Source organism: Scyliorhinus canicula, chromosome 6, assembly GCF_902713615.1.
Source record: "Scyliorhinus canicula chromosome 6, sScyCan1.1, whole genome shotgun sequence".
Lineage (NCBI taxonomy): Eukaryota > Metazoa > Chordata > Chondrichthyes > Carcharhiniformes > Scyliorhinidae > Scyliorhinus > Scyliorhinus canicula.
In genome coordinates this window covers 6,847,405-6,859,947 of record NC_052151.1, presented here as the reverse complement: position 1 = coordinate 6,859,947, position 12,543 = coordinate 6,847,405, and the positions used below count along the sequence as shown (strand labels likewise).

Here is a 12,543-nt window from a genome sequence, read left to right as displayed (position 1 = left end):
ATATATATTAATGAACTAGGCCTTGGTGTACATTTGTGGACAATACACACCTTGTAATTATTGTGAGATGCAAGGAGAATAGTGTACAACTTCAAAAGGACATAGGCAGGTTGGTAGAATGGGTGAACAAGTAGCAGATTATCATAGAATTTACAGTGCAGAAGGAAGCCATTCGGCCCATCGAGTCTGCACCGGCTCTTGGAAAGAGCACCCTACCCAAGCCCACACTTCCACCCTATCCCCATAACCCAGTAACCCCACACAACACTAAGGGCAATTTTGGACACTAAGAGCAATTTATCATGGCCAATCCACCTAACCTGCACATCTTTGGACTGTGGGAGGAAACCGGAGCACCCGGAGGAAACCTACGCACACACGGGGAGGATGTGCAGACTCCGCACAGACAGTGACCCAAGCCGGAATCGAACCTGGGACCCTGGAGCTGTGAAGCAATTGTGCTATCCACAATGCTACCGTGCTGCCCTTAATGAAATTTAATGCCGAGAAGTGCGAAATGAATGACAGCAAGACGACGATATAAAATAAAGGCTACAATACGAAAGGGGATGCAGGAGCAGAGGAACCTGGGTATATATGTGCATATATTATTAAAGGTAGCAGGCAGGTTAATAAAGCACCAGCATCCCAGTTCCATTAACAGGGAAATAAAGTATGTTAAACTTGGTTCAGTCTCAGCTGGAATACTGCATGCAGATCTCCATGCCGCACTTTTGGAAAGATGTGAAGGCATTAAGGAGTACAGAAAATATTATTTTTCTCTTCACTCTTTTTTAGTTTTGGGTTTTTTTTTTAAAAACGTATTGTATTACAAACATGTATCAAAGCAGGTTACAGCAAATAAACACCCCGGGAAACATTCTTCCCAACAATCAACTATACAGTCTGTACAGATTTTTCTCCTTTACAACCCCTAATCATAGAATTTCATAGAATTTACAGTGCAGAAGGAGGCCATTCGGCCCATCGAGTCTGCACCAGCTCTTGGAAAGAGCACCCTACCCAAGGTCAACACCTCCACCCTATCCCCATAACCCAGTAACCCCACCCAACACTAAGGGCAATTTTGGACACAATTTATCATGGCCAATCCACCTAACCTGCACATCTTTGGACTGTGGGAGGAAACCGGAGCACCCGGAGGAAACCCACGCACACACGGGGAGGATGGGCAGACTCCGCACAGACAGTGACACAAGTCGGGATCGAACCTGGGACCCTGGAGCTCTGAAGCGATTGTGCTATCCACAATGCTACCTTGCTGCCCAACGCCCTAATGACGAACACACAGTCACAAACATTCCCCCACCTTTTCTCAAACTCCTCCTGCTGAGCCCCTTAACTCACACTTTATCGTCGCTAACCGCAGGAAGTCATAAAAGGTCACCCAACCATACCGCTACCCCCGGTGGCAATCCTGACCGCCACTCCAGCAAAATTCACCGCTGTGAAGAGAGGCGAAAGCCGCGACATCGGCCTTCCTCCTCTCCATGTGCTCCGGCTTCTCTGAAACCCCAAATATCGGCACCAAAGGGTCCGGGTCCACCTCCTCCTCCACTATCCTGGCTAAGACTCCGAACACTCCCGCCCAGAATCTTCCCAATTTTTCACAACCCCAAAACATGATTAGCTGGCCCTCGCCCACATCTCTCACACTCATCTGCTACCCCCGAAAGAACCCACTCATTCTCGCCCGTGTCATATACACCTTAAACTGTATCAGGCTCATCCTTGCACAAGAGGAGATCCCGTTTGCCCGTCGCAGTGCCTCACTCCATACTCCACAATTGATCTCCCCTCCCAACTCCACTTCCCATTTCTCCTTGATCTTCACCTCCCTGCTCCCCCAGCCACTTATTACATCCCCAATTTTTCCCTCCCCTTCCACATCTGGAAGCAGCAGTCATTTGGGTATGGGTTTCGCAGGCAAGGTCACCATTTATTGCCTGTCCCTAATTACTCTTAAACTGTACATAGGCTGCTTTCCCCTTTGAGGGGGACAGCTGACTGGTAGTGATTTAACTCGACGGTCACCACACCTCAGGCAAGGGGCAAGGTTGAATAACCTTCATGAATAACCTCAGCCGGTACAGGAATTGAACCCCCACTGTTGGCCTTGCTCTGCATCACAAACCAGTTGTCTAGCCAAGTGAGCTAGAGTGACTTGTTCATTAATTTTAGAGGACATTTTAAGAGTCAACCACATGGCTGTGGGTCTGGGGTAAACGTAGGCCAGACCAGGTAAGGACGGCAGATTTCCTTCCCTTCAGGACATTAGTAAACCAGATGATAATTGCTACTATTACTGAGACTAGCTTTCAATTCCAGATGTTATTAACCACATGGTGGAATTTGAACCCATTCCCCCAGAGCATTAGCCGCAGTCTCAGGGGTACTGGTCCCCTGACATTATCACCACATCACCATCTCCCCTCATTGACAGCAATAATTACAAAGATGAGGAACTTCAGTTATTTAGATGGATGAGAGAAGTTGGGACTGTTTTCCTTGAAGAGGAGAAGATTGAGGGGAGATTTGATGGAGGTGTTCAAAATCAAGACGGGACTGGTCAGAGCAGCTTGGGAAAGACTGTTCCCACTGGTGGAAGGATTGAGGATAAGAGGGAACAGATTTAAAGTAATTGCAAAAGATGCAATGGCAAGGGGGGGGGGGGCATTTTCAAGCAGCAAGTGGTTAGGAGGCAAAATGCATGCCTGAGAGGAAGTTCAATGGAGGCATTCAAGAGAGGATTAGATGACCTGCAAAAGGAGAAATGCACATGGTTACAGGAAGGAGGCAAGGGACTGAATTGTTCCTTCCGAGAGCCAGCACAGACACAATGTCAATGGGACTCCTTCTGTTCTGTAACAATGTTGTCATTCTCACTCAGTGCTTGATTCTGAAAAGTGTTGCATGTTTGTGACACCAGCAGAAGCATCTTAAGACAGAGCAGATAAATAAATCATGAAGCAATTGCTTTATTAAAATAAATTTATGGGGTGAGGGAGTGAATGTTTGTGGAAGAGGTGCCAATCAAGCGGGCTGCTTTGTCCTGGATGATGTTAAGCTTCTTGAGTGTTGTTCGTGCTGCACTGATCCAGGCAAGTGGAGAGTATTCCATTACACTCCTGACTTGTGCCTTGTAGATGGTGGACAGGCTTTGGGGAGTCAGGAGGTGAATTACACTTCACAGAATTCCTAGTTTCTGACCTGCTCTTGGACTGGGTCTAGTGCAGTTCAGTTTCTGATCAAAGGTCAGAATGTTGATAGTGGGGGATTCAGCGATGGTAATGCCATTAAATGTGATGGTTAGAACCTCTCTCGTGAGGCGTGAATGTTACTTGCCACTTGTCAGCCCAAGCCTGGATATTGTCCAGGTCTTGCTGCATTTGGGTATGGACTAATGATACAGTTATTGTGACACTTTAAGAATAAATGATAAGGGTGATGGAGTATGTGGAACATCCACAGATTTTCAAAAGGCCTCTGGTAAGGGAGTACAGAGTAGACTTGTGGTTAAGGTCAGGAAATTCGGAGGCAGAGACAAGTCCTGGGATAGCAAACAGAAATCAGAGCTAAATTTAGGGGTAGCTATTTAGACTGGTGGAAAGAGATTTGAACCATTGATGTTTCTCATTTCTGTGAATGATCTAGTTTTAGGAATCAGAACTACAATTCCAAAACTTGTGGAAGATACCAATTTTTGGGGGTGGCGGGGGGCATAGTTAATACGGAGGAAGAATGCAAAAAAAAAATCACAAATTGTTCATAAACTTAAATGGATGACGTTATTGGCAAATTAATTTTAACATCAATAAATCGGAGGTGGGTGAAATAAGAAGGCGCTTTACTCTTTTCTAAAAAAGATTCTAACTGGGAGAGAGGAGCAAAAGATCTAGGGGTATAGATGTGCTATTCACTAAAAGAAGCAATGTAGGTTAACGACACCTAAAATACAAAGTTCTGGAGTTTATTTTTAAGAGGAATAAAATGGAAAAACACAGGTTATGTGAAGCTTGAAATGGAACTTTGGATAGGTCCCATATATTACAAGATGATTAGCGGGACATTGAAGAAATTGCAAAAGAGATTTACAAAACAATACCAGAACTGAGAGGCCATATGTAGCAAGTGTGAACAGTCTGAACAGTTTGGATCGCTTTTCCAAACATGTTTGGAAAACATAGAAAACATGTTTCCATCTGTGGAAGAGTCCAAAATTAGGGAACAGAGGATGGCCATCATAAATCTACAGGGAATTCAGGACAAATTTAGTTTGAATGTGGAATCCACTAGTGAGACAAATAGCAGAAGATGCATATAAAGAGAAGTTTAATAAACAAAGGAGAAACAAAGAGAATGATATGCTGAGAGTTTGAAGTTGGGTTGGGATAAAGTAGTGGGGCAGAACGGCCTGTTTCTCTGCTGTAAGTCATTGTCATTATACTTAATGCTTACCCTGACTCTGGAGTCCTTGTGTCCCAGCAGTTTCCTGCTATTTTCCATGATGATGTTGGCGATGACCTTGTTTAATGGCACTAGCAGTAACCCGACCACAAGGCCACCGAGGAAAGTCACACCAATCTGCCGGTACAGAAGATAGAGGGTGATACTAAACTGAAAGGGTAGGCCCCACACCTCATGGAAACTGGGAAAGAAGTTCACAATCCGGTCTGTGTCAGTGCTCATAAAGTTGACAATCTCACCCACAGAGAATTTGGACAGAGTGGTAACGTTTACATGCAGAGCCTTGCGGTAGATGGTAGATATTATAGCTGACCGGACCATCAAACCGACCATCATGACTTGGTAGTTGAACTGGTTGAGAAGGATGGCACCTGCAAAAGTGCTAAGGAAGAGGCCCAGTGTGTACCAGATTCCCTTAGTCATTTGCTGAGTGCCGGACTCCATGAAAGAGACCAACAAGTTTAAAAGCAGAGGACCTGCAAAACCCAACATGCTGCCAGCAAACTTTAACAGCCCGAGGCAGTAATAACGAAAGCCGAAGGCTTTATGCAGGACGGTGAGAATATGCACTTCCTTGTCCATGTTTGTAGACATGGCCTCTTTCTGGGTCTCCTCGGATCTCTGCTGGTCACGCCACGAATTTCTGCGGATACTCTGACTGTTGTCACTGCGCTGATTTCTAGCAGATTCTGGTTTGTGCTGTTTCTTTTCCTCTCTCGATGCCTTCTCCATCACACACTTCTGCAAGCATTTCTGAAAATGTTCTTCGATGTGATGGGTGCTAAGTTTTGGTGGCAGCTGGTAAACATCACTGGGCTGGTTAATCTGCAAATTATAGCCACGCTTCATGATGGGGTTCATCCAGAAGTAGAAGAGGCGAGAGACCCAGCTTGCCCCATCTTCAGCCACAATCTCTCCTTCAGGTGTTGAACTCCCACCCTGTAATAACGGTTCCTGCTCAGGGCTTATTTCATCTCTTCCAGGTTGGGAGGCGATGAGCACAACCAGATAAGCAAGAAGCAAAGTTAATTGTGCACAGGTCAAAATAAACCTCAGCCAGCTTGAAAAGTAATCTGAACACGTGACCTGTCCAGTCTGGCAATCAGCTATCAGGTTGATAATGAATGCTGGGGCAGGCAGAACTGCAAAGAAAGGCAGTATTGCTGGACCCAGCGAGCGTCCATACTGAGACTTGCTGAGCGCACCCACTGCCAATCCATGCACAAGCCAGGCTATCACAGCAACAGAGTCCACTAGCACCTCCAACCACAGAGTTTGCATGTTCGGAAAAAAGATGATTGCCACCACATCAATGAGGAAAAGAGCTACTTGAACAAAAGAGATGATGATCCTGCATTCCCAGCTCCAGGTAAAAGTCTGCCAGCGTGATCTGCAAGAAAAAGTCACATTTAGGAGAATTTCAATCATTTTACTTTTGTGCTCAAAATAAGAGATGTTGGTGCTGAGAAAAGTTTTGGGCATCAGTGTCAGTAATGAGAACTGCAAATTCAGGTACAGCATTTAGGTGCCACAAAGCACGTTCTACACCAGTGTTTCTCAAACTTTTTTTCCGGGGCCATTTTTACCAACCGGCCAACCTTCGGGACCCAACCCGGCTGACCTTCACGACCCATGCTGGTCGACCTTCACAACCCACACCAGCCATCCTGCGCGACCCACCATTTTCTCTTGCCTTGTTTGTTGCTGACAAGAGTGGAGGAAATGGTTTTGGGTCCCTTTGGCCCCAATGGTCCCTTCAGCCCCCTGAACTTGAAACAAAAAGGCTGCGACCATATAAAAAATAATGCGGCCGCACTGTGCATGTGTGCCTGATCATCGGAGCACATGCACAGAGTTTTGTGCATGCGCACCGATGATCGGGCACGCATGCGCAGTGCGGCCGGATTGTTTTTTATCTGTTCCTGGACAATTTGAAGACCGCTTGCAGCTGGCATTATTAAAAGCAGGCTGCTGTCTCTCCATTTTCATCCCGAGGTCCTTCTTTAAGAGGCTGAACAAAATTATCCTGGGATTTGTCTGGGCGGGGAAGGCCCCGCGTGCGAGGAAGGTGATGCTCGAAAGGAACCGGGGGGGGGGGGGGCAGTGGAAGAGGCATATAGGGGAAGTGAGAGCATCGGTGTGGGCCCCAATCTGCGGCAATCACCAATTTGTCCCGGGGAACATGGACCGTGGGTATCGACTGTGGCAGAGGGCGGGGATTGCGAGGGTGGGTGATCTGCTCCTGGAAGGGAGCTTTCCGAGCATGAGGGCATTGGAGGAGTGTTTGGGCTGGCGGGAGGGAATGACTTTAGATACTTACAGGTGCGGGATTTTGTGCGCATACTGGTGCCGTCCTTCCCACGCCTCCCGCCAGAGGGGAGGCAGGACAGGGTAGTTACTCGGGGAGAAGTAGGTGAGGGTAGAGTCTCAGATATTTGGTATTTGGATAGAGCTCTGGGTAGAGTAAACACGACCGCAACATGTGCCAGGGTCAATCTGGTCCAGTTGGAGGTTGTGCACCGCCACATGACGGTGGCCCGGATGAGTAAATTCTTCGGGCTGGAGGACAAGTGTGCAGATGCGCCGGTGGGCCGGATAATCACGTGTACATGTTCTGGTCGTGCCCTAGACTCAGCGGGTACTGGCAGGGATTCGCGGACATCATGTCCCGGGTTTTGAAAACTGGGGTGGTAATGAGTCCTGAGGTGGCAATCATTGGGATGTCGGAGGACCCGGGAGTTCAGGAGGAGAAGGAGGGTGACGTCTTGGCCTTCGCTTCCCTGCGACGAATATTGTTGGCATGGAGGGACTCAAAGCCCCCGAAGACCAAAGCATGGCTATCGGACATGGCGAGCTTTCTCGCTGCAGTCCTTGAAGTGTAGATACACCCACAGTGCTGTTAGGGAGAGTGTTCCAAGATGTTGCCCCAGCCACAGTGAAGGAACGGCAATATATTTCCAAATCAGGGGGGTGAGTGACTTGGACGGGACTCTCCAGGTGGTGGGGTTCCCAGCTATCTGCTGCCCTTGCCCGTCTAGATGGGAATGGTTGTGGGTTTGGAAAGTGCTGTCTAAGGAACCTTGGTGAGTTACTGCAGCGCAACTTGTAGATGGTACGGCTGCCACTGATTGTCATGGCAGAGGGAATGTTTGTGGAAGGGGTGCCAAACAAGTGGGCTGCTTTGTCCTGGATGGTGTTGAGTATCTTGAATGCTGTTGGAACTGCATTCATCCAGGCAAGTGGAGAGTATTCCATTACACCCCTGACTTGTTTCTTGTAAACGGTGGACAGGCCTTTTGGGGGGGGGGGGGGGGGGGGGGGGGGTTTGGAGGCGAGTTACTTGCCGTAGGATTCCTGGCCTTCGACCTGCCCTGGTAGCCACAGTATAAATATGGTTAGTCCAGTTCTGATCAATGGTAACCCCCCTGGCACTGGCAATGACCATTGACCACTGAAAGTGGTCTTCAACTGTCTGTTGTAACAGAATCATACAGGAATCATCTACAGTTTTGGTTAATGAGCAATAATTGCCTCACTGCAATGTGTGTTGATGTGGTCAGCAATTGAGGAAAGGATAGGACTCAATTGGGAAACTCCTCCCACATGTGAATACCCTGTTAGCACAGTACTAAATTTCACACAAATAACAGCCACTTAACTGATATAATGGGCCAGGGTTTAGAGAACACCAAAGTATATCATGGAGTTCACCTGACCCACAACTTTTAATAGATTTTGGTTATAGGGAGCACAAGGAACCTTAAGTATTTTAAAACCAGGCAGCACGGTGGCCTAGTGGTTAGCACAACCGCCTCACGGCGCTGAGGTCCCAGGTTCGATCCCGGCTCTGGGTCACTGTCCGTGTGGAGTTTGCACATTCTCCCCGTGTCTGCGTCGGTTTCGCCCCCACAACCCAAAAATGTGCAGAGTAGGTGGATTGGCCATGCTAAATTGCCCCTTAATTGGAAAAAATAATTGGGTAATCTAAATTTATAAAAAAATAAATAAATTAAAAAAAAGTATTTTAAAACCAAAACAATGTTTATTCTATGGAGCCGGTTAACATTTTATAAACACACAGTAAATATCTTATCAACTATCAACATGGATAATCCCGATGGATACAGTACTCTCGGTAACCCTTAATAACTTTCCTAACAACATCCAAAACCTTGTTAACAAAGACAGCAGGTTTGAATTCTCGACAGAAAGCAGTTATCACTTTGAAATTATCAAGTGATCTGAAAACATGCTTCAGCATGCAGAGAGAGATCAAAATACACCTTCTTGTTTGAATGCAGCTCCCAACTGAAAACAAACCCAAAAACACAGCGACAAAACAGCTTCCAGCTCAAACCGAAAGTAAAAGCCAGAAACACAGCTCAGCTCCACCCACACAATGACATCACTGCAGCTATTTCATAAACACACTTTTCTTAAAGTGACCCTCACATGACACCGATGTGCCAGGGAGGCAGAACCTGGTTTAGCTCAGTGGGCTGTACAGCTGGTTTGTGAAGCAGAACAAGGCCAGCAGCGTGGGTTCAATTACTGTGCCAGCTGAGAATTCTGAATTCTCCCTCTGCTTATCTGAACAGGCGCTGAAATGTGGCGACTGGGGGCTTTTCACAGTAACTTCATTGCAGTGTTAATGTAAGCCTACTTGTGACAATAAAGATTATTTATTTACTTTTATTTAACCAGTGCCCATGAAGCCCAAGGAGAAGCGTCTTAACCTGTGAGAGCAGTGGAAGGAAAGAACAGAGGAAAAGAACAAAATATAGGGTTTCAGTGTGACATCTACCTTATTTATCACCTCAGAATTAATGCCCGCAGTGTACTAGTTCTGAGGTGGAGATGCTGGTGTTGGACTGGGGTGGGCACAGTAAGAAGTCTTACAACACCAGTTTAAAGTCCAACAGGTTTATTTGGAAACACGAGCTTCCGGAGCGTAGCTTCTTCATCGGGTAAATTGTAACAACTCAGTTGTAACACTCATCTGATGAAGGAGCTGTGCTCCGAAAGCTTGTGATTCCAAATAAACCTGTTGGACTTTAACTTGTTGTAAGACTTCTTACTGTACTTGTTCTATCCAGACAACAATTCCATACTTTAAGCACCAGACGCATGGTCCACGAATCTACCCTGAGATTCTCTGAACATGAACAAGCTAATCAAGCGAGTAAATTGATCTCCACACTTGGAGGTTGTAACTTGTTATAATAGCACAGGTGTGGAACTCACATACCGAGGGGTATTAAGGTAGCAGGCACTGGCAAAAGCCAGAGCAATGTGCGGTACCACGTTAAGGACAAGTTGAGTGAAGCAATACCCAACACTGCCATTATCCCACACTGGAAATGGATTAGAACGATCCGTGTCACATAATTGCACCAGGAAGTCAGCCATATCAGGGCAGAAGCCACAGCATCAGGGAACAACTGGAAAAGAAGAAACAGTTAATTAGCTAAGCAAAGCAGCAAGCATCAGAACAACCAGACAGAGTGGACACAACAAGCTTGACAAAGGTACTATCTTTGTTCAAAAGTTAGCAATTCTTTGAATATTTCCTTTCAAAATATGCTAATAGGTTTTGAATAAATATTTTCTTTAAAAATGTCATGTTGCATTGATTGATCAGTGATCAATCAATGTTTTCATTAGAAAGACAGAGGTTGAGGGGTGACCTGATGGAGGTCCACAAGATTGAGGGGCATGGATAGAGTGAATGGGCAGGCACTCTTTCCAGGGTGGAGGGCTCAGTCACCAGGGGGCATAGGTTTAAGGTCCGTGAGTCAAGGTTTAGAGGAGACGCGCGAGGCAGGTTTTTTTATGCAGAGGGTGGCGAGTGACTGGAAAGCGTTGCCAGGTGAGGTTGTGGAAGCCGATACATTAACGGCGTTCAAAAGGCATCTTGATAAATGCATGAATCGGATGGGTATAGAGATATACGGCACAAGGAAGTGCTGAGGGTTTTGGCAAAGGTTGGTATCATGATTGGTACAGGCTTGTAGGGCTGAAGGGCCTGTTCCTGTGCTGCATTGTTCTTTATCACCCTCGTATGGCCCGAACAGGAAATCCAATATTCATCGCACTTAGTCCAGGTTCAGTTGAGCCCAGCGAAGGTACTACAGTTACAATTGGTACTAACCATTGTCCGTGTGGAGTTTGCACATTCCCCACATTCTCCCCGTGTTTGCGTGGGTTTCACCCCCACAACCCAAAGATGTGCAGGTTAGGTGGATTGGCCATGCTAAATTGCCCCTTAATTAGCAAAAAATAATTACGTACTCTAAATTTATAAAAAAAGCAATTGGTACTAATATCTTTATAATAATAATCTTTATTATTGTCACAAGTAGGCTTACATTAGCACTGCAATGAAGTTACTGTGAAAAGCCCCTGGTCGCTACACTTAGGCGCCTGTTCGGATGTACTGAGGGAGAATTCAGAATGTCCAATTCACTTAACAGCACGTCTTTCAGGACTTGTGGGAAGAAACCGGAGCACCCGGAGGAAACCCAAGCATCCATGGGGAGAAGGTGCAGACTCCGCACAGCGAGTGACCCTAGCCGGCAATCGTATTTGGGATCCTGGAACTGTGAAGCAACAATGCTAACCACTGCTACAGTGCGAGGATTAGTGATCATATAAATCAGCCAGTGCTTGGTCGTCTCTGTTGGAAATGCACCAAAACACACTAAATGAGAGTCTAACTTGCAACCAAGAATAGAAAAATCAGGTGTTTAATTCCTGTGCAATGTGTGTACAGAAGTTGACTCAAACTGCACTGAGCACTGGAGATCTCCAATAAAACACAGAGACTACCTGCCAATGGGACTCAAACAGCACTGCCCGAGCACAGGACATCTCCAATAACACACAGACTACCTGCCAATGGGACTCAAACTGCACTGCCAGAGTACAGGACATCTCCAATACCACACAGACTGGCTGCCGAATGGGACTCAAACTGCACTGCCTGAGTACAGGACATCTCCAATAACACACAGACTGCCTGCCGAATGGGACTCAAACTGCACTGCCCGAGTACAGGACATCTCCAATACCACACAGACTGGCTGCCGAATGGGACTCAAACTGCACTGCCTGAGTACAGGACATCTCCAATACCACACAGACTGGCTGCGGAATGGGACTCAAACTGCACTGCCTGAGCACAGGACATCCCCAATAACACAGACTGGCTGCCGAATGGGACTCAAACTGCACTGCCTGAGCACAGGACATCTCCAATAACACACAGACTGGCTGCCGAATGGGACTCAAACTGCACTGCCTGAGTACAGGACATCTCCAATAACACACAGACTGGCTGCCGAATGGGACTCAAACTGCACTGCCTGAGTACAGGACATCTCCAATAACACACAGACTGGCTGCCGAATGGGACTCAAACTGCACTGCCGCATACGGCCCGCCAAAGGTCTTTATGCGGCCCACCAAGATCAAGTCATTAATGAGTTAATGTGGGGGGGGGCTGTTGGGTTACTAGTAAAGGGTGGATACGTTGACTTGAGTAGGGTGATCATTGCTCGGCATAACATCGAGGGCCGAAGGGCCTGTTCTGTGCTGTTCTATGTTCTATATGAGGCGCCCAGAATCATAACCGGGTTTTGAAAAGTAGAGAAAAAGAGGGATAAATGCAGGATGCCGCCGGGGGAAGCACTGAGGTATATGCCGCACGCTAATTGGTTACAACCGGGACTATTAATTAATATACTATGCGGCCCTTTAAAATTGTGACTTTCTGAAAGTGGCCCTTGCACGGAAAAGTTTGCCCACCCCTGCGATAGGGTATAACCGAGGAGACCCAGTAGAAGGCCTAAACAGATGTAGGCAGAAAAAGACCGAACACCCCACAGCATTTGCAGGAAGGCTGTGGATTCATTTCACTGCAGTTTTCGGTGAATTAGACCGCACACATTTGACCCAGGATAACGTGGTTAAATGGACCCGCACTATCATCTCCCACGCCACAGAGGCAGGACAGAAAGCCTGCTCGAATTACGGCCCCTCAGAAGAGGCCCATAA

The 12,543-nt window shown here is 46.8% G+C and overlaps 1 protein-coding gene across 1 annotated transcript in view; it reads right to left on the bottom strand.

Moving 5' to 3' along the window:
• abcc10 (ATP-binding cassette, sub-family C (CFTR/MRP), member 10) overlaps positions 1 to 12,543 on the bottom strand; it is a 317,294-nt gene that overhangs the window by 289,736 nt on the left and 15,015 nt on the right. Inside the window, exons 2-3 of the mRNA XM_038798938.1 lie at positions 9,737 to 9,929; positions 4,480 to 5,878 (exon numbers count right to left, since the gene is read on the bottom strand). Of these exons, the coding sequence (XP_038654866.1) occupies positions 4,480 to 5,878; positions 9,737 to 9,897 (1,560 nt within the window). The 5' untranslated portion in view covers positions 9,898 to 9,929. The remainder of the gene's footprint in view (positions 1 to 4,479; positions 5,879 to 9,736; positions 9,930 to 12,543) is intronic.